At 49.4% G+C, this 21,889-nt stretch overlaps 1 protein-coding gene across 2 annotated transcripts in view; it reads left to right on the top strand.

Annotated features, from left to right (window-relative positions):
- LOC147104265 (caspase recruitment domain-containing protein 8-like) overlaps positions 1–21,889 on the top strand; it is a 224,699-nt gene that overhangs the window by 124,065 nt on the left and 78,745 nt on the right. For both annotated transcript variants that reach the window (XM_085961450.1, XM_085961449.1), the window contains exon 12: positions 7,451–7,537. In XM_085961450.1, coding sequence (XP_085817576.1) covers positions 7,451–7,537 — 87 coding nt within the window. The remainder of the gene's footprint in view (positions 1–7,450; positions 7,538–21,889) is intronic.

Below are 21,889 nucleotides of genomic sequence, written 5' to 3' on the forward strand. Positions count from 1 at the left end.
TTGTTAATATTGTTCTTTAAAGTTACTATTTTAAAAAAAATTGCAGTTGACTGCCACTATTGTTTTCAAATATATGAGTAGATTTTTCATTAGAAATGTAGGGGCAGCATGCCTGGAAGAGTGCTGGTACATCTTGCTCTTGTGATTCTGCTGAGCTGCTCGCGCCCCTGCCCTGAGAACTTAGATAGAGTCCCTCTGCATAAAAGTCCTTGTTACGTGCTTCATTACTCCCTTCAACCTGAAACCATTCAGCCGACTTCTATATCAATGACACCATGACAACACAAACTCAGAAGCAGCTTTGTAATCACACTGTAGACCAATGTGCCAAAAATGATAAATGGTGATTAATTTAATGCCAAACATAATAAATGCCTTCCATTCATTTTTCACCTTGATGCTTTTCTTTAAATTCTGCGGGTCAAAAATTGGGTCACGCCCCCTTTGGAGCGCTAACTTCGCCGGAGCACTAAAACTATCGCCCCAAAAATGTTAGCACCCCCGCGCCCGAAATTCAATGGTAGTGCCCCAAGAAGGAGGCGGGGCGCTACTGGAAGCGCTCCCCCTCCCTCTTGGGGCGCTCCCAGGGAATATCGCGGCGCTACGTGCCGCAGCGCCACGTGCGCCAGCATGTCGTACCACGGTACTGCAGGCCTTCCTCCCCTTATTAAAGGGCAGGTACCTTGCACAGCGCGACCCGAGGCCCAGCTGGGCCAGCAAGGATCGAGGTGCTGGCAAAAGAGTCCGGAGGCACAGCGCCGTGGGGCGCTACCAGCTACCACCGCCGCTAACCTCCCGCTGAATTTCACGGGAGGCACTAGCAGTGCTGCGCCCGGGCGCTAGTTGCTTTGTACCCAGTTAGCGCCCTCTTAGGGCGCAAACAGGAGGTGCAAAGCAACCGAATTTTGCCCCCTACTACTCTATGAGGTTCTTTCCTGAGAGTAACTAGTGGAAGGCTGTGGTTCCTCATGTGGGGACCTGAGTGATTCTCGTGGCCAGTGACTTCTGGGTGCTTTATCCTGTGAGAGCCCGGCCACAGACTGATGCACCTCAGCTGCTGCCGGAGCATTCTGACCAGCTGACTTGCTGCCACCATGGTGCTCAGTGCCAGGGTTAAGGACATCTCCTCTGGGCTGGAGAGCAACTTGGAGTGGGAGGGGAAAGATCCGGTTGTCGTGGTCCACGTAGGTACTAATGACATAGGTAGAACAGAGAAAGAGATTCTGCTGAGGGAGTATAAGCAGCTAGGGGCTAAATTAAAAAGCAGAACCACAAAGGTAATAATCTCTGGATTACTACCTGAGCCATGAGCAAATTTGCATCGGGTAAATAAGATCAGAGAGATGAATGCGTGGCTCAAAGACTGGTGTGGGAGAAATGAGTTTTGATTCATGGGGCACTGGCACCAGTGCTGGGGTAAGAGGGAGCTGTACCATTGGGACGGGCTTCACTTGAACCATGCTGGGACTAGTGTCCTGGTGAATCGAGTAACTAGGGCTGTAGAGAGGGCTTTAAACTAAATAGTGGGGGAGAGGGTTCAGGTGAGCGGGAATTTAAAAAGTCAAAGAGAAAGCAGAAGGCAATAGAGCAGGGTAGCAATGGGGGTAATGGTAACCAGAGTGGGACAGAAAGGGACAGAACGTATAAAAATAAGAGTGCATCAGAAAGTGGGGTCAAAGCACGGAAAAATAGTAAAAAGACAAAATTAAAAGTTCTTTATCTGAATGCACGCAGCATTCGTAACAAGATAGATGAGTTGACGGCACAAATAGATATAAATGGGTATGATTTGATTGCCATTACAGAGACGTAGTTGCAAGGTGACCAAGGTTGGGAACTGAATATTCAGGGGTATTTGACATTTCGGAAGGATAGACAGAAAAGAAAAGGAGGTGGGGTAGCTCTGTTAATAAAGGAAGAGATCAGTGCAGTAGTGAGAAATGATGTTGGCTCTGAAGAGCAAGATGTAGAATCAGTTTGGGTGGAGATAAGAAATAATAAGGGAAAGAAGTCACTGGTGGGCGTAGTCTATAGGCCCCCTAACAGTAGCTACACTGTTAGACAGAGTATAAATCAAGAAATAATGGAGGCTTGTAAGAAAGGTACAGCAATAATCATGGACGATTTTAATCTTCATATCGATTGGACAAATCAAATTGGCCAAGGTAGCCTCGAGGAAGAGTTCATAGAGTGTATCCGGGATAGTTTCCTAGAACAATACGTTGTGGAACCAACCAGGGAGCAAGCTATCTTAGATCTGGTACTGTGTAATGAGACAGGATTAATAAATGATCTCATAGTGTCCTGATCTTAAATAAAGGCAATTACAAAGGTATGAAGGCAGAGTTGGCTCAAGTGGACTGGGAAAATAGATTAAAGGGTAAGACGGTTGATAAGCAATGGCAGACATTTAAGGAGATATTTCATAACTCTCAACAAAAACATATTTCAGTGAGAAGGACTTTAAGAGAAGGGAGAACCATCCGTGGCTAAGTAAGTAAAGGATGGTATCAAATAGAAAACAAAGGCATACAATGTTGCCAAGATTAGTGGGAGGCCCAGAGGATTGGGAAATTTTTAAAAACCAGCAAAGGACAACTAAAAAAAATAAAGAGAAAGAAGATGGATTATGAGAGTAAACTGGCAACAGATAATAAGAGCTTCTACAGATATATAAAAAGGAAGAGAGCAGCTAAAGTAAATGTTGGTCCCTTAGAGGATGAGACTGGGGAATTAATAATGGGGAACAGGGAAATGGCAGAGACTTTGAACAAATATTTTGTATCAGTCTTCACGGTAGAAGACAATAAAACCATCCCAATAACACATAATCAAGGGGCTATAGGGAGGGGCGAACTTAAAACAATCACTATCACTAAAGAAAATGTACTCGGTAAAATAATGGGACTAAAGGTGGACAAGTCCCCTGGACCAGATGGCCTGCATCCTAGGGTCTTAAAAGAAGTGGCTGCAGAGATAGTGGATGCTTTGGTTGCAATCTACCAAAATTCCTTGGATTCTGGAGAGGTCCCAGCGGATTGGAAAACTGCAAATGAAACACCCCTATTTTAGAAGGGAGGGAGACAGAAAGCAGGAAACTATAGACCAGTTAGCCTAACATCTGTCATTGGGAAAATGCTGGAGTCCATTATTAAGGAAGCAGTAGCAGGACATTTAGAAAATCATAATACACAGTCAGCATGGTTTTATGAAAGGGAAATCATGTTTGACAAATTTGCTGGAGTTCTTTGAGGATGTAACGAGCAGGGTGGATAAAGGGGAACCAGTGGATGTGGTGTATTTGGATTTCCAGAAGGCATTTGATAAGTTGTCACATAAAATGTTACTGCACAAGATAAGAGCTCACGGGGTTGGGGGTAATATATTAGCATGGATAGAGAATTGGCTAACTAACAGGAAACAGTGAATCGGGATAAATGGGTCATTTTCCGGTTGGCAAACGGTAACTAGATGGAGGGACCGAGTGTAATGTAGCCAAATTTGCTGATGATACAAAGATAGGTAGGAAAGCAAGTTGTGAAGAGGACACAAAGAATCTGCAAAGGGATATAGACAGGTTAAGTGAGTGGGCAAACATTTGGCAGATGGAGTATAATGTGGGAAAGTGTGAGGTTATCCACTTTGGTAAGAAAAATAAAAAAGCAAATTATTATTTAAATGGAGAGAGATTACAAAATGCTGCAGTACAGAGGGACCTGGGGGTCCTTGTGCATGAAACACAAAAAGTTAGCGTGCAGGTACAGCAAGTAATCAGGAAGGCAAATGGAATGTTGGCCTTTATTGCAAGGGGGTTGGAGTATAAAAGCAGGGAAGTCCTGCTACAACTGTACAGGGTATTGGTGAGACCACACCTGGAGTACTGCATACAGTTTTGTTCTCCTTATTTAAGGAGGGATATACTTGCATTGGAGGCAGTTAAGAGAAGGTTCATGAGGTTGATTCCTGAGATGAAGGGGTTGACTTAGGAAGAAAGGTTGAGCAGGTTGGGCCTATACTTATTGGAGTTTAGAAGAATGAGAGGTGATCTTATTGAAACATATAAGATACTGAGGGGGCTCGACAAGGTAGATGCAGAGAGGATGTTTCCACTCGTGGGGGAATCTATAACTAGGGGGAATAGTTTCAGAATAAGGGGTCGCCCATTTAAAACTGAGATGAGGAGGAATTTCTTCTCTCAGAGGGTTGTAAATCTGTGGAATTCTCTACCCCAGAGAGCTGTAGAGGCTGGGTCATTGAATATATTTAAGGTGGAGATAGACAGATTTTTGAACAATAAGGGAGTGAAGGGTTATGGGCAGCAGGCAGGGAAATGGAGCTGAGCCCAAGATCAGATCAGCCAATGATCTCTTTAAATGGCGGAGCAGGCTCGATGGGCCAAATGGCCTACTCCTGCTTCTATTTCTTATGTTCTTAGGGCCTTATTGTTTGAAGGGGGCTGTGAATGCGCAGATGTGCTGACATTCTGAGAGAGATCAACATATCCTGCTCCCATCGGCACCTTGCCACTCCTGTGGGGCTGGGCCTCAGCACTTCCACTAATCTATGGGAGAGCAAGCTGCGGACATGCAAAGCCTTCAAAGCCCCTATCCATTCAATCCACCAAGGTCTCCATTATGGAGCCCAGAGTCTGAATCGGGTCTGAATTGAGCTTCCACCAAAGCTGCAAAACATGGACTCACGTTGTCAGGGTCTGGCTCCAACATCCCTGGAGGTGATCACAGGGTACTGATGTCATGCAAGATGACACCACAGAGGCTGGAAGCTAACTCCAAGCTCTCAGCCAAATTCCTTGGCATGGCTCTAATGCCTCATACAACTGCTTGTGTGAGGTCAGCAGTTTTCTTCTTATGGCTGACCCCATGAAGTCCTCATCTCTATCCTCAGCAGAGCTGGGACAGGGCCTTGCCCTCCATCAAACTCTGTCCTGGGCTACCCCTGTCACCAGTACCTGCTGCTGCCCACTGGTGCTGGGTGTTCCATCACGTGCATACCTCTTTAGCATACCTAGCCCACGCAGACTACGAATAGCTGAGCTAGTGCTTGGGAGTGACATTGTATCCTCAGGAGAATTGTCCTCCTCCAGGGTGTTTTGTTGTGCAGGAGCCGCTTGCTGGTGTATAAGAAAGAGAAAAGGGACAAGAGTTAGGATGGGAGATAGAAGCTGGACATTAGGAGGAGAGTCTTGAGAATGCAAGTTGCTAAGCTTGTTGCATATCTGCTGAGTTGAAAGATGAGATACAAATAATATGCCAACACACCACTTAGATAAGCCACCAGCCTCTCCTCCACCAATGCTCTTAACTCTGTCTGGGCCAATGATCTCCAGGCTGCTTGCTCTGCTAGGGTTAGGGCTATAATGTTGTGGACTCCTTCACCCATCTATTTGCTCTTCCTGGCAGTATGCACAGTCGTGTCCTGCAGAAAGAAAGGGTGAAAGCTAATGAGTGTGTGTTGAGAAGTTAAGTACAGAAGCATGGGGCTTGTGCATATAGTGGATGTGTTGAGAGGTGTAGAAGAAGTGAGACGGAATGAGAATAGGGCGGTGATGAATGTAAAGCTAAGTGTGTGAAGTGAGTAAGGAGCAGTGGGAGTAGGTGGTGGTTGTGCAAGTGGTAGTATGTGAGAAGAGAATGGTATCAGTGTGATGTGAGGGGAGGAAAGAAAGAGGTGAGTGAGTTGGGAACGAGAAAGTGTTTTTTTAGTGTGTCCTTCTGACTGTATGTTGATGGATGTGGTGAAGGGAAGGAAATTGTTGAGAGTGGTAGGGGTGAGAGGAGTGCTATTGATAGAGAGGTGAAGAGGTGTACTCACCCTTGTTGCTCTTGTGAGGTAATAAACCTCTTCCTCCATTGAGGCCATGTTCTGCTGTACTGACCGTGTCAGGCAATTAATTTCAAGCTTGTTTCATGAGGATACTCTTGTGGGTTTTGGGGAAGAGCTGGCCCTCACTTCCTCCACTAGGACCTCCAGGGAGGCCTCAGGAAAGTGGGGGAGCGGGGGGGAGCGCAGCCTGCGACTCATCTCTGCCGCCAAAAAGTCTTCCAGAGTTGTACAATCACAAATCTGAGTAGGGAATGCAACCTCACTTTTAAAGGTGCATCCCTACTTTAAGTAGGCCTCGGGAGTCACGCCGGAAATTGCACACATCATGTGGATCAGACGGCGGATTAGAGCAAGTCTTCGCTCAAAACCCTGCAAAATGTTTGTGGGAAGTTGTCAGCGTAGTGAACAGCTAGCGCCATTCCTTTGCTGCTGACCACAAAATCCAGGCCATTATGCTTTTGGATGCCATCGCCAGGGGGGCAGGGGATGGGCAGCATATAGATGAGAAATAGAAGGGGGCCAAAGAGCAGTATGTTTCTTGTCAAACAAGGAAAGAAGCATTGCTTGATTTAGTTCCTGGAAATGAAGTGGGGCAAATAACTGATGTGAAAGTAGGACAATTGGGAAATATTGATCACAACATTGTTAGGTTCAATGTAAGAACAGAAAAGAAGAATGAAGAGTCAAAAATAGGCGCGCTGGACTGGAAAATGGCAAAGTTTAGCAAGAGAAGGGATCCGGCTTGAATTAACTAGTGTTGGCCATTTATTATTGCAGATCAACATCATGCATGACACAATCCAACAGCATCTACCATCTTCTTCGGTGCCTCCTTTTTATTATCTACGTGCTATCCCTCAACAACATGGATGAAGTTAGCTTCCTCTGCTACCAAATCTTCACTATGTCATTGTCTCCTTGAGAATCAATTTGTCCAAGTGATCTCTCTGCCGATCTTCCTGCCTCCACCATTCAAAATTTCAGCTAATCCAAAAAACTGCAGTCTGAGTCATCTTTCCCACAATGTCCTGCACACCCATCGCTCTCAGGCCTCATTGCACTCCATCTTGTTAATTTTCTCCAATCGTATATTCCAGCCTGCATCCTTTCTTCTCTCACTCTGGATTACAGCTGATTCCCACTGCTACACTCCACTAGTGATGTCTGAACTTTCAGTTATTACAACTCTACCCTCTGGAACTCTCGTTGAAACCCACTTCACCATATTATACCTCTCCCTGCCTTCAACAGACTGCTAACAAACTATCTCTTTGATTTTGCCTTCTGCCCTGCCTTCCCCAAGTTACTCAATATCCTGCCCAGTGTCCATCTCTCTAAATTGTAAAGTGCTCTGATATATTCCTTTATGAGAAGCATGCTGTACAACTGTAAATTTTTGTTGTTCTGTGCTTTCATCAAGAACTAGCTCTCAAATCGACACAAGCCTCAGAGAACTTCCTTTGCACGTTCCATAATACCTCTTTCCGCCACTGAAAAAGTGTGTTTGTAGAAATAATTTAAGCTTGACTCAGCTGAACCTGATAACATTTTAGAGATGGAATCATATCGAAAGCATTTGTTTTATGTGTCTCTTAATACATTTCAGATGGGAAACCTGTTCAGCAGTACAGTGGACTGGGAACTGAAAACTGCCTACAAACAGATCTTCTAAAATTTCCTAACAATGAATGCGGTATTTCCATCTGTATTACTAAAAATATGACCTATATTTCAGCGTCAGTATGATTGTAATATTGTAGTGAGCTTCTAATGTTGCTGATCGGTCCATGGGTTAGTCTGAGGCAATCAGATTCCAGCACTCAACATGCTACTCACGGGATACGTGAACCAGTTACAGCCTCACTAAAAGACTTAAAATTATAATTTTTTATATTTCTACTTTTATTTTTACCTTTCTAATTTTTCAGTATTTTTAGTCTCCTTCCCTATTTTTAATTTTTGCAGAGTTATGATGGGCGCTGCAGCAGCTAGCTTCACTATTATTCCTCCCTGGCTAACAGTCACACCATCCCACCAGCGAGTCTCCAGTTATTAGTCCCCACCCATTCCCTGACATGATGATCCCATCCCATGCCCTGGATTACCCATGAGCAAAATGGATGATCAACTAGTTTTTATTATTTTTTTCTTTAGCAGGGGACAAATATACTTCTCAGTAGAAGCTTTAATTTTATAGCCTGCTTCTGCTCTTTCAGTATAATAGAAAGAAAGAGAGCTTGTTATATTTTTACCAATCTAAAATAGGATGCCATATATTTATAAAGGGTAAATTTAATCCTTCATTTTTCCCCTTCATAAAATTGTTGCTTTAATAGGAAAGTCTGTGATATATTTAATTCATATTCTTGACTAGCACAAATTAAAGATTTAAACAGTAGCAACATTCCATCCAAGTAAAGATCTCTATGGTTTTGAAATTTGGACCCAATATTGCTCCCTCTCCCCTGCTCAGGCACTGAACAGGCAGAGTGCACCAGAAATGTCCAGCACTCAAATTGCACTCTTTTGATAGGCTAGGTCCTGAACATTGGCCAGACATTTATATAGGCCCCTGAAAGGCACTTGCATCAAGGAAATAGATGTGGGAACACAGATGCAGCTGCATGCTTGGCCGCTAGCCTCTGCCTTCTGGTTGTTGTTGGAGAACAGCAACTAGAAGGCCCTAAGGCTCAAAGATCTGATGAGTCCCTGTAAGAAAAAGATAGACTTAGCTTTTGGATCTTACTTGCTTTGCTGCCTAGACTGCTCAGACCCTGTGATCTGAGGGGGTGCTAGGCAAAGGCCCACTGTCAACTTTTTTGTATGTCCCTGGATCTGGGCATCTTTCAGTCTCAGGAAGAAGATAATTCCAGGCCAAGGCAGGGGACATATATAGATGTATCAAACAAGTGACCAATACCGTATTTGGCAGGAGTAGCACCGTCATCATTTTACAAGGGGAAAGGACCCAGCAGCTTGAAAGAGGTTAGAACGTTTTCAAACTGACCGTGTTTCTATGAGTGCAGGGTGCCATTGATGAAACTCGTGATTTCCAGAGCTCCTCATGAGAACACTTAATATTTTCATGAAGAGGAAGGGCTTCCATTCTCGCAATGTCTAGGTGATTAATAACCACAGAAATTTAACTCTGCCCATCAATGTGCAGAGAACTGCCATAGCTCATTTATTCTGCAGTAGTTCATTGTTTAAGGATCCTTGCGGAATAAATGGTTGGCTTTTAAGAGAAGAGAGCTACCCTTTGCAGCCTTGACTCACAAAACCAATGAGAATTCCCCACAAGAACATTGGAGTGGTGCTACAATAAGACCCATGTCACCACCAGTGTTATCGCAGACCATGCCATCAGTATGCAGAAACAACATCTCAGCTCTTTTGACAGTTAAAGCTGGGTGCTGTTGTACAGTGCAGCCAAGGCAACCATCAACACAATCTGTTGCCCGTTTCATAATCTGAAGAGGAGTTGGTATGCACGTGGCATAGGATGACTGGAGACCTGCTGCTTCGCCCGCTTCCAGGTAGAAGAAATGGAGGCTGTCCACTTAGTGGGAGCTAATGCTTAGACAGGCCCAGTGAAATTAAACTCCCTGATTGCTGACTCCTTTCAGTAAAATATAACGTTTGCCAACATCCAGCTGTGGTCAATAGTGAAAGCACATTGTAATCTCAGGAAAATAACACACATTCTATCCACTCAAATTGAATTGTTTTAGTCTTGCCCTATACTATCAGTAAGAATCTTTCAAGCCCCACCCTAAAAAATACCTAAAATTATATTGATTTATTGCTGCCTCCTCACATACCCCTCCCGATGTGCCCTAAGCCTGTGCTTCTCCTTGGTATCCTTATAAGATATGAGGGTCCTACTCTTAACCTTAGACTTTGGCGAAGTGCTTCCAAAGTGGGAGGAGCAACTGTGGAGGCATATTAGCGTGGGGTGCTGCAGCCCTGTTGATATGGTTGTGGCCTGGATCTCTGGGGGTAGGATAATGTGATGTTCCTGCAAAACTGGAGCTACATGCAGTGATGCTATGGCCGCCAGCACCTGCCCACCTTCTAACAACTCCTCAATGCTTTGAGGGCTTTGGATGGTAGAGGAACTTGTGGGGTCTCTTGTGGGAAGGGGCTGCTTCATGGGACCTTTCCCTTGCCATGCCTTCAGGCTGTGTCTCTAAGCTGGGTGCCTCTTAGTCTGCATGAGAACGGTTGATAGGATATGTACAATATGGGTATAGCCCACCATGACTGTTTGTTCTCAACACTCATCCAGTCTGTCAAATCTGGCAGTGACTGATTCCTGTAACATTTACTGCCAAAGATTGCAATATTATTAGTCACAGCTGCTTCGGTAGAGCAGGGCTACTTCCTATCCTTACTCACTCTTTGGTTGTTGACAGCCTTGGCCTGTAACAAGAGCACATTGATGAACGTGTTAGTCTGTGACCAAGTGATGGAAACATTACCCCTGCATCTTGAGTATATCTCTCCCTGGACAAGACTTCTCCCAGTAATTTGCATGCTTCTTGCCTTGATAGTTCCCTTTTGTGAGTTACCTGTGAAGAGCTCTGTGCATGGAAATCTTGTCCCCTCGTGTCAATGTGCCGTGCACCTTCTGTAGAATGAAGGTGTGTGTAACATCAAGCAGACAATACCATGTGATATCTTTGCAGCTACTCTCTCTGAAGATAAAGTAAATGGGCACTTACATTACACTGTGGCAGAGCCACCAGGGGACTCTGATCTAATGTACATAATTATCTTTAACAAATTATTAGCTACAGAATGAATCTGTATCTTTGTTCATATTATTGCATGTACATAGCGCGGTCCCTTTAAGAATGAGACCAAACGCGATGACATCATCACGTTGATCACGTGATCCTCCAGCGGCAGGAAAGCATCATGACGTCAGGCTGGGGAGCCGCCCTAGCCAGTCCTCGTGGAGCCAGCAAAGAGTACAGACCTGTAATTTAGTTCTCCTGTGTTTTCGTGTTAAACTCTGTTGAATAGTATTAAACATCATGGCCTAGAAATTCAGTTGCTTGCGCCAGCCGGTAGCGCCTTAGGAGGAGGAGATGTTGGGCGCTAGGTGGCTAGCGGCCGGGCGCAGCGCAATCTGCGCCTCTCCCCAACTTCACTCAAGATTTAGCGGCGGCGCAAAGTCTTTGCGCGCGCTCAGCTGCGCGCGCAGATCCTGACGTCATTTCCTCGTGCAACGCCCTTTGTGCGCCCCAAACCGGAAATTCAGTGGCGACGCCCTATTGTGCGCCTGGCGCCCCTAGCGACTGGTAGAGGGGAACGGTTCTCAGTCGATGCGGGGCGCGGGGGGCGCAAATTAAAGGGCACACCTCCTGCAGTCGAAAAGGCTGCCATTTCGCAGCACTCCTTTTTGAGAGACGGATCTTTGCAGAGAGACAAAGGTAGAGAGCTTTCTGCTTTGGCTCAACACTCGGACAGGTACTTGTGGCTTCAGGCCACAGCTTTCCACTTGTCTTTGCCTTCAGTGTCATATCATTGTTTGCAAACATATAATGGGGGCTGCAATGGGTGCAAACGCTGGCCTTCTCCATTGCATTCAAAGGGCTCACAGACGCCGTGAGAGAGTGGCAGTCCTGGCCAGACGGAGAGGGGGCAACAGGCGTCGGGAAAGGAGGCCTTACCCACCCAGGGTATACCACCAGCAGTTCTCCTATCTGAACATGTCTGACGAGCAGTGTGTTCGGAGGCTGCGATTCCGAAGGGCGGTGGTCACTGAGATCTGCCACCTGCTTGGCGGTGATCTGCAGCCACATCTGAGGAGCAGGACGTCTCTGTCGGTGGCAGTGAAGGTGACGGTGGCTCTCAACTTCTATGCCACTGGCTCCTTCCAATCCGCTACTGGGGACATTTCCAACATCTCCCAATTCGCCGTGCATTGCTGCATCCGCCAGGTGACCAATGCCCTTTTCAGAAGGCGACGTCAGTTCATCTCCTTCTCCATGGCCCTTGTCAAGCAGCAACAGCGTGCAATGGGCTTTGCAGCATTCGCGGGCTTCCCCATGGTGCAGGGCGCCATTGACTGCACGCATGTGGCTTTGCGGGCACCTCTGGAGAATGCCGAGGATTACCGCAACCGGAAGGGCTACCATTCGCTCAACGTTCAGCTGGTGTGTGACCACAGGCAGCTCATCCTAGCTGTCAATGCCCACTTTCCAGGCAGCAGCCACGATGCCTTCATCCTGCGCCAGACTTCTGTGGCAGACATGTTCCAAGCCCAGCCTCACCCACGAGGATGGCTTCTCGGGGACAAAGGCTATCCTTTGTGTACCTGGCTGATGACCCCGCTCCGTGCGCCCAGCACCCCTGCTGAAGAGGGATACAATGACAGCCATCAAGCAACCAGGAACATCATTGAGCAAACAATCGGCGTCCTGAAGCAACGGTTCCGCTGTCTGGATCGTTCCGGTGGAGCCCTACAATATTCACCGGAGCGAGTCTCCCATTTCGTGGTCGTGTGCTGCATGCTGCACAACCTGGCTATCCGCAGGACTCAGCCACTGCCACCAGAGATTGGAGGACCACCTGAGGAGGAGGAGGAGGAGGAGGACCAGCACAGGAGGGAGGCAGAAAGTGCAAGGGCCGCCCGTCGGCGGCTTATTGAACGTCGGTTCTAGGCCCCCTCTCAGGGAATGGCTTGTGCCAATGTCAGCAGATGAATGTAGCCGCTCCGCAAGCCCTCAGCCGAGCAGGGCAACCAGGACTTGCAAAATAAAGCATGGGCAGTGCGATTTAAGAACATTTATTACTTGGAAACCTCTGCCCTTCCTGTATTGATTTCTTTGTGAGTTCAATGACGAGACATTTATGAAAGAGAATGGCCTAGAAATTCATTGTAGCCACTTTTGGGGCGGTAAAGTCGGGCGGCCGCTCAAGTTTGCGCCCGCCGCCAAATCGAGGCCACTTCTCCGATATTCATTAGCTTCGCCCTAAGAGTTTGCTCGAGCGCTAAAACTGGCGCTGGACGCCTCTCTTTAGGCGCTAAGCCGGAGGTGCTGAGCGAGAGCGCCGAGGCCGGGCGCAGCGCAGGTGCGGCCATCTCGTGATTGACAGCAGACACCCTGGCGCCGGCCAGCTCTTAAGGGGGAAGGGTCGACTTGGTCTGCTGCCACGCCCTGAATAGTGGAGCCCTCCAGCTAGGCCTGAACACTGTTGCTGGACCCAAATAGCGCCTGAAGCCATGCAGAAGGCCCGTGAACGAGCGCAGCGCTTCTCAGAGCGTGATCTGAGTGTGCTGGTTGGTGGTGTGGAGAAGAGGCGCCATATTTTGTACCCGGACAATGGCAGGAAGGCGCCGGTCCGCGCCTACCGGAGAGAGCCTGGAGGCATGTCGCCAGCAAGGTGTCAGCCAACAGCGAGGTCCCCAGGACCGGTGTCCAATGCCGCAAAAAGTTTAATGACCTCACTCGGATTGTCAGGGTGAGTACCCTTTCCAGTGACCTCCTCATCCTTGCATGTGCACCTCACATTATGGGCAAAGGGACCTGAAAGCCCTAATGGCCAGCCCTCATCCAGCAGCTATGGGACAGGCATGAACATCAATTGCACATTCTGCACTAAACACACTGGCCAAGCTATTCCACCATGGGAGGCAGTGCACACAAGATCAGGGCGACACACTGGCCAGGCTATTCCACCATGGGAGGCAGTGCACACAAGATCACGGCGACACACTGGCCAGGCTATTCCACCATGGGAGGCAGTGCACACAAGATCAGGGCGACACACTGGCCAGGCTATTCCACTATGGGAGGCAGTGCACACAAGATCAGGGCGACACACTGTACTTAGAGGCCGTCCTTTCTCTTGCAGGCCAAGCTGGCCAATAATAGGAAGAGCCGGACTGCGACCGGGGGAGGCCGACCCCAGATCCAGCCACTCACCGAGCTGCAACATCGCGTGGAGCACATCATGGGTGGCCGGGTGATTGGCCCCGTTGCATGTGGAGATGCCGACCCTGTTCTGGGCACCAATGGTAAGGACATCAACGTTTGGACCTCTCTCGTCCCACTTGCGCATCAGATCTACATTCTTTGCCACTGTCCGACCAATGCGCTGAATGCCACCACTCATGCATCCCTCGCTGACGCCCTCTCCTCACTCTAAAGCTACTCTTGTGCCTTCCTGCTTTCAGATGGTGAGGAGGAGGTCCCTGAACTTGCCAGTGACAGCCCCTCAGAAGAGGAGGAGGAGGAGCAAGAGGAAGGCGGCCCATCAGGGGAACCCTCAGCCGTGGCAACCCATGCGAATGTAGGGGACACGTCTTCCCTGGAGGGGAGCGTGGCAGAAGTGTCGGAGGGGAGGGGAGCTCATGGGACCTGCGGCCTGCAGAAACGCGGGAGGGGGGTGCCAGCTCGGTGGCCTTCTCCCCAGAGGGGGGAAGGGTCGGAGGGGAGTCCAATTGCTGGGCCCAGCGGCGTCCAGCAACGCAGGAAGGGTCGGCCAGCTCAGCGGCCTTCTCCCCAGAGGGAGAGTCCGGCCTCCAGTCCGGAGATGGTCTTCGCCGAGGAGATGGAACGCCTCGAGGACTTGTCCGCGGACTCGGAGCGCCGGCACACGGAGCTCATGGGGGTAGTGGCACGGTTGCCTGAGGCCATCGAGTCCCTCTCTCGGAGTGTCACCGACGTCGGGGCCTCACAGGCCATCAGTTTGGCGGAATTTGGGGCAGAGCAGGCAGCGAGTCGGGCGGCATTCGGGGCAGCTCAGGCAGCGAGTGGGCAGCTGATCAGTGGTGCCGTGCAGTCACTGGGTGCTCTGATGAGGTCACTGAACAGGTCAACACGGGCACTCACTGCTGCCACACTCGCTGTGTTAGCCAGGCATCGCCAGGGCACCCGGCGCGCTGCAGCAGCACAGCGGTCTGTCCCTCGGCAGATTGGTGCGCATGCTGCAGTGCTGGCCCGGGCGAGTGCCTGTGTCTCAGGCGACCAGCGAGCGCCTGCCATCCGCCAGCTTGCCCCCATTCCTCCAGCCGCCACTGCCACTCCCCCAGTGGAGCTACCAGGAGCTGCTGCAGCGACTGATGCTGGCCAGCCACAGCTGCAGCATTCAACAGCCGCCCGCTCGACGGCCAGACCTCGACTAGGCCGACCCCCAAGGGCATCTGCCGTCACGACATGTGCCCCTCTGGAGCCTGCCCCCAGCCTTGCAGCAGCCAATGGCCTTACTTTGAGGAGGAGCAGCAGGGCGGGCAGGGGCCACACAAAGATGGCCAAGGCATCGCCCTAGCGGGCCAAAAAGTCGACTGTGTGGCCAGTTGTGTTTGTTTTTTGAGGCCGAGAATTGGATGTTTGTTTTTTGAGGCCGAGAATTGGATGTTTGTTTTTTGAGGCCGAGAATTGGATGTTTGTTTTTTGAAGGCCGAGGATGTGATGTTTGTTTTTTACGAAGGCCGAGGATGACGGCCATTTTAGTTGCACTGTTTTGTTAATCCTCTCCAGGTTGTGGGAGCGAGTAATGTGTTTGAGTGTTTTTTGGGGGTTTCGTCTGTTTTTGGTTTTCATGTGGGAAGGGCCCTGAGTTTGTACAATAAAGCATTTTATTTATTAACATTGTCCACGTTTGATCTTTGAAGTGTTTGTTGCCTTAACCGGCTGAGGGCTTGCGGAGCGGCTGCAATCATGTTCTTTCATTGGCACAAGCCATTCCCTGACAGGGGGCCTAGAAGTGACGTTCAATAAGCCGCCGACGGGCGGCCCTTGGACCTTGTGCCTCCCTCCTGGGCTGGTACTCCTCGTCCTCCTCCTCCTCATGCTCCTCCTGCTCCTCCTCCTGAGGTGGTGGTCCAACATGAGGTGGCGGTGCCTGAGTCCTGCGGATAGCCAGGTTGTGCAGCATGCAGCAAACGACGACGAATTGGGAGACTCGCTCCTGCGAATACTGGAGGGCTCCCCCGGAGCGATCAAGACAGCGGAACCGTTGCTTGAGGACGCCGATTGTTTGTTCTATGATGTTCCTAGTCGCTTGATGGCTCTCGTTGTATGCCTCTTCAGCAGGAGTCGTGGGCGCGCGGAGCGGGGTCATGAGCCAGGTACACAAAGGATAGCCTTTGTCTCCGATAAGCCATCCTCTTGGGTGAGGCTGTGCCTGGAACATGTCAGCCACGGTTGTCTGTCGCAGGATAAAGGCATCGTGGCTGCTGCCTGGAAAGCGGGCATTGACAGCTAGGATGCGCTGCCTGCGGTCACACACCAGCTGTACGTTGAGGGAATGGTAGCCCTTCCGGTTGCGGTAATCCTCGGCATGCTCCAGAGGTGCCCGCAAAGCCACATGCGTGCAGTCAATGGCGCCCTGCACCATGGGGAAGCCCGCTATTCTTGCAAATCCCACTGCACGCTGCTGCTGCTTGTCCAGGGTCATGGGGAAGGAGATGAATTGATGTCTCCTTCTGAAAAGGGCTTCGGTCACCTGGCGGATGCAGCAATGCACGGCGAACTGGGAGATGTTAGCGATGTCCCCAGCAGCGGATTGGAAGGAGCCGGTGGCATAGAAGTTGAGAGCCACCGTCACCTTCACTGCCACCGACAGAGACGTCCTGCGCATCAGCTGTGGCTGCAGATCTCTGTGAAGCAGCTGGCAGATGTCTGCAACCACCTCCCTTCTGAATCGCAGCCTCCTTACACACATCGCGGCAGACATGGTCAGATAGGAGGACTGCTGGCGGTATACCCTGCGTGGGTAAGGCCTCAGTTGGCGACGCCTGTTGCCCCCTCTGCGTCTAGCCAGGGCTGCCACTCTCTCACGGCGTCTGTAAGCCCTTCTGGCATAAGGCTGAAAGTCAGCGTTGGCACCCAATGCAGCCCCCATTATATGCTGGCAAACACTGAGCTCTCAATGAAGGCAAAGATAATTGCTAAGCTCTGGCCTGAGCCAAAAATACCTGTCCTAGTGTTGGTCCAAACCAGTAAGCTCTCCTCCTTGGTCTCTCTCCAAAAAACCGTTGCACAAGAGTGAGTGCTGCAAAATGGCTGGCCTTTATAGTGCAGGGTAAGTGCCCTTTAATTAGCGCTCCCCGCGGCCCGCCTCGGCTGTGTACCGTTCCACTTCACAGTCGTTAGGGCCGCCCGGCGCACAATGGCCCGGCGCGAGTGAAGTTCCGGTTCGGGGCGCACAAAGGGCGTTGCACTAGTAAATGATGTCATGGTCTGCGCGCGCAGCAGGGCGCGCGCTAAGACTTTGCGCTGGCGCTAAATGTGTACTGAAGTTGGGGCGAGGCGCAGATCGCGCTGCGCCCGGGCGCTAAGCGCCTAGCGCTCGAGATCTACTCCTCCTAAGGCGCTAACGGCTGGCGCGCCCAACTGAATTTCTAGGCCAATGTCTTTTAATCTAAAGTCTGTTCAACTCTTTATACAGCATTTCAGGAGACACCATGCTAGTGATGCATCTAGAACGAAACTGAAACTAAACCAAACTGCTTGTCTCTGTCACATGACCTCTGCTGGTCAGGCACAAGCAATCAATACATGCAAACATGCTGGTAGGCATCATAATCAAACAGGCAAATACCATCTCTATTTGCTGATATCATTACATCTCCTTTTCTTAAAACAAAAGTATTTTACTTTTAACTAACAACATGTTTTCTTTGTATTAATCTGCATTTTAACTGTAACACTTAATGAACTTACATTATCATTATCATGATCAAGGTTTTTAACCTTGCTTTGTGTGTTCACATGAAATATGTCAATACACTAGAACTTGAAGAAAGAATAAGATAACATTACTTCCTTCTATAACAATAGTCCTTAAATTTGCTCAATGAGTCTCTCAGGAGGCTTCACGTGTCTTGAGGATTTTCTGATTGATTGTCCTTGAATCTGAGTTGTTGCCTCAGATGATTGGTTCTCAGCTGTGTGATCAGGTTGTTCAACAGTATCAGTCTCTTGACCTGCTGTGGCTGGTCCCATGAGAAGATCTCGACGATTTCTTCTCAGAACAGCACCCTCATCTGTCTGAATGGTGTATGATCTTGGTTGAACTTCACTCAGGACAGTTCCCTTCTGAGTCCATGTGTTTGTTTTGTCTTTCAACCTTACTTGGTCACCAGTGTGGAGTTCAGGTAGGTTTTGTGTTCCTCTGTCATAGTAGTACTTTTGCTTTTCTTTCTGTTGTTCTTTGAACTTCCTCACTTTCTCCCCCTCTTTTGTTTTCAGGAGGTTCTCCGGGATGGGTAGGTTTGACCTTAGCCGACGTCCCATAAGGAGTTGGGCTGGTGACATACCACACTCGAGCGGCGTTGTGCGGTATACAAGCATGCTCTGGTAGAAGTCAGTTCCACTGTCTTTTGCCTTGTACATCAGTCTTTTCACTGTGTTTGCGGGCTCTCCTGGGTCAACAGCTCTGGACAACGTGTCTGCTGTATACATCAGCTTACCTGGTGTGTACGCAACATTCAGCTCATCATAGACTGTCTCTCCTTCGCTTTCCACAATGAGGACTCTCTTTACCAGGTTCAGTCTCTCACAGGCTTTTAAACCTAGTATGGCTTGCACATCCTTTGGCACCACGATTAATGCTAGCGTGTGCTCTCTGTCCTTGTGTGTTACTTTGACAATGCATCTTCCTTTCACTGGTATTTCAGTACCTGAGTATCCTGTCACTTTCACTTTTATTCCATGTATCTTTGGTCTGGGTCTAATTTTCTTAAAATCAGTCTCTGATATCACATTAACTTGTGCTCCAGTATCCAATTTAAATGGAATGTGTATGTCATTCACTTGTAGTGTCAACATCCAGTCTCTTTCCTCTTTCTTGTTTTCAGACACAACATCTACATAGAACTCCTCTATGTCGCTTTCATCTACTGCATGGACCTTGCTTTGTTGCACTTGGTTCTTGCAGCAACGGGCATAATGGTTGTTTTTGTTGCAACTATTGCATCTTTTACCATATGCTGGACACTTTTTTGGTGGGTGCTGTGTACCGCATCGACTACATGACTTTCGATTGTCCCTTTCATTTTCGTTCGCTGGCCACGCCTCTTTTTTCACATTGGCGCTCGTTTTGTTAAACGGTTTGTATCCGTTCTTTCTCACTGCATCCACGTTGCAGCTATTGTCACTGAACAGCTCCTTTGCCTGCAACTTCACAGTCTCTGTAGCCCTACACAGTGCTATGGCTTTTCCCAGGTCTAGATCTTGCTCTCTTAGCAGTCTTTCCCTTAGACCATTATCCGGAATACCACACACCAGTCTGTCTTTTATCAGCGAGTCTGCCAGTCCCCCAAATTCACACGATTTGCTTCTGTTTCTCAGTTCAGTCACATACTGATCAATAGTCTCACCCGTTTTCTGTACACATGTGAAATATCTGTGCCTCTCAAGCGTCACGTTACGTTTAGGTATGCAGTAGGCCTCAAACTGTTCCATTATTTTATCTAGTTTCATTTTGTCTCCATCAACAGCGAATGTGAAGTTATTATACACCTCCAGCGCTTCATCACCCACGACATGTAAGAACAGGGACAATTTCCTTTTATTACTTTTCTCGTCAGCTCCGATTGCTGCTAAATACAACCCTAAACGTTGTTTGAATCTCCTCCAATTTTCAGCCACATTACCTGTCAACTGAAGCTTCGCCGGTGGGAGTAAACCTTCCATTTTTCACTTCGTTAGCTATTCTCTAATGGTAAGTAACGATGTTCTCTTTTGGCTTGCTAATTTGTGGAGAGCTGATTTAACTTCAGATTTTTTCTCTTCATCTCTTTCAGCCACTTCTGACACCATGTATTGATTTCTTTGTGAGTTCAATGACGAGACATTTATGAAAGAGAATGTCTTTTAATCTAAAGTCTGTTCAACTCTTTGTACAGCATTTCAGGAGACACCATGCTAGTGATGCATCTAGAACGAAACTGAAACTAAACCAAACTGCTTGTCTCTGTCACATGACCTCTGCTGGTCAGGCACAAGCAATCAATACATGCAAACATGCTGGTAGGCATCATAATCAAACAGGCAAATACCATCTCTATTTGCTGATATCATTACACTTCCCACATTACAAACTAATGGAGAGAAGCCCCCTCCAAAAACACAAAACGAACAGTCTCAGCCTTACAAAACAAAGAAATACACCAGTCTCGGCCTTACCAAAAAAAGAAAGACACCAGTCTCGGCCTTACCAAAAAAAGAAAGACACCAGTCTCGGCCTTACAAAAACACAACTACACCAGTCTCGGCCTTTCAACAAACACAAAGCATTTGGCCAGACCTTCTACTTTTTGCCCTGCGAGGGCGATGCCTTTCGCATCCGTGACTGGCCCCTGCCCGCCCTGCAGCTCCTCCTCAATGGGACCCCAGTGGCTGCAGCAAGGCTGGGGGAAGGCTGCTGAGGGCCAGATGGAGAGACGGCAGACGCCCTTGGGGGTCGGCCTGCACCAGCTCTGGCCCTGGAGGGGCCGGCTGCTGACTGCTCCAACTCTGTTTGGGCGGCAGCAGTCTGTCCAGCGGCTCGTGGCAGCTGCAATGGCGGATTGGCAGTGTCGGCTGCAGGAATGGTGCCAACCTGACAGATCGCAGGTACTCCCTGGTCGCCTGAGACATTGGCACTCGCACGGGCCAGCACTGCAGCATGTGCAGCAAACAGCTGAAGAACAGACTGCTGGGCTGCTGCTGCGCGGCGAGTGCCCTGGCGATGCCTGGCCGATCCAGCGAGGGTGGCAGCAGTTAGTGCCCGTGTGGCCCTGGTCTGTGTCCACATGACACCAGCCAGTGAATGAACGGCACGACTGAGCACTTGGCTAGAAGCCGCCTGTGCTGCCGCGAAGTCCTGCAGACTCCTGGCCTGTGCTGCACTGAATTGTTCCAGACTCCTGGCCTGTGCTGCACTGAATTGTTGCAGACTCCTGGCCTGTGCTGCTCCGAATTCCTGCACACTCCTTGACAGAGACTCAATGGAGTCAGGCATCCTTGCCACTGCAGCCATGAGCTCAGTGTGCCTGCGCTCAGCCTGGATGGCCATTTCCTCCAGGAGCCGCACCTCCTCTGCGCTCACTGTCGCAGGACTGGAGGCCGCACTCACCCTCTGGGGAGAAGTCCGCCCAGCTTCCCCACCCCTCCCGCATTGCTGCAGGCCGCTGGGCCCCGGAGCTTCACTCTCCTCCGACCCTTCCCCCCGGCTCCCCTCCAGGGAAGACGTGTCCCCTTCATCACCATGGGCTGGCGCGGCTGAGGGTGGCACTGATGGGCCGGCTTCCTCTTCCTCCTCCTCGAATTCGGAATCGCTGACAGTGGCAGCTTGAGGGCCCGCCTCCTCACCTGGCGATTCACCATCTGAAAGCAGGGAGGCACAAGAGTTGCTTTAGAGTGAGGACAGGGCGGCAGCGAGGGAGGCATGAGTGCTGCCATGCACTGCATTGGTCGGACAGTGGCAAAGGATGCTGATCTGAGGCACAAGTGGAAAGAGAGAGGCCAAAAAGGTGATGCCCTTACCATTGGTGCCCAGAACAGGGTCGGCATCTCCACTGGCGGCGGAGCCAATCAGCCATCCTGCCATAATGCGCTCCACATGCTGGTCGAGGTCGGAGAGCTCTTTGACGTCAGGACGGCCTCCCCCGGTCTCACGTTGCTTCCTACGGTTGTGCGCCACCTTGGCCTGCAAGAGTAAGGACGGCCTCTAAGTACAGTGTGAAGCCCTGATCTTGGCTGCACTGCCTCCCATGGTGGACTGGCCCTGACAGTGTGAAGCCCTGATCTTGGCTGCACTGCCTCCCATGGTGGAATAGCTTGTACAGTGTGTAAAGTGCTGAATGTGCAAGTGATTTTCATGACAGTCCCATAGCTGCTGGATGAGGGCTGGCCATTAGGGCTTTCAGGTCCCTTTGCCCATAAACTGAGGTGCACATGCAGGGATGAGGAGGACACTGGAAAGGGTACTCACCCTGACAACCCGAGTGAGGTCGTTGAATTTTTTCCGGCATTGCACAGGAGTCCTGGCAACCACGCTGTTGGAAGTCACCCTGTTTGAGACCTCCCTCCAGGCTTTCCGG

Source organism: Somniosus microcephalus, chromosome 19, assembly GCF_052327205.1.
Source record: "Somniosus microcephalus isolate GS21.2 chromosome 19, FLI_Smic_1.0, whole genome shotgun sequence".
Taxonomy (NCBI): domain Eukaryota; kingdom Metazoa; phylum Chordata; class Chondrichthyes; order Squaliformes; family Somniosidae; genus Somniosus; species Somniosus microcephalus.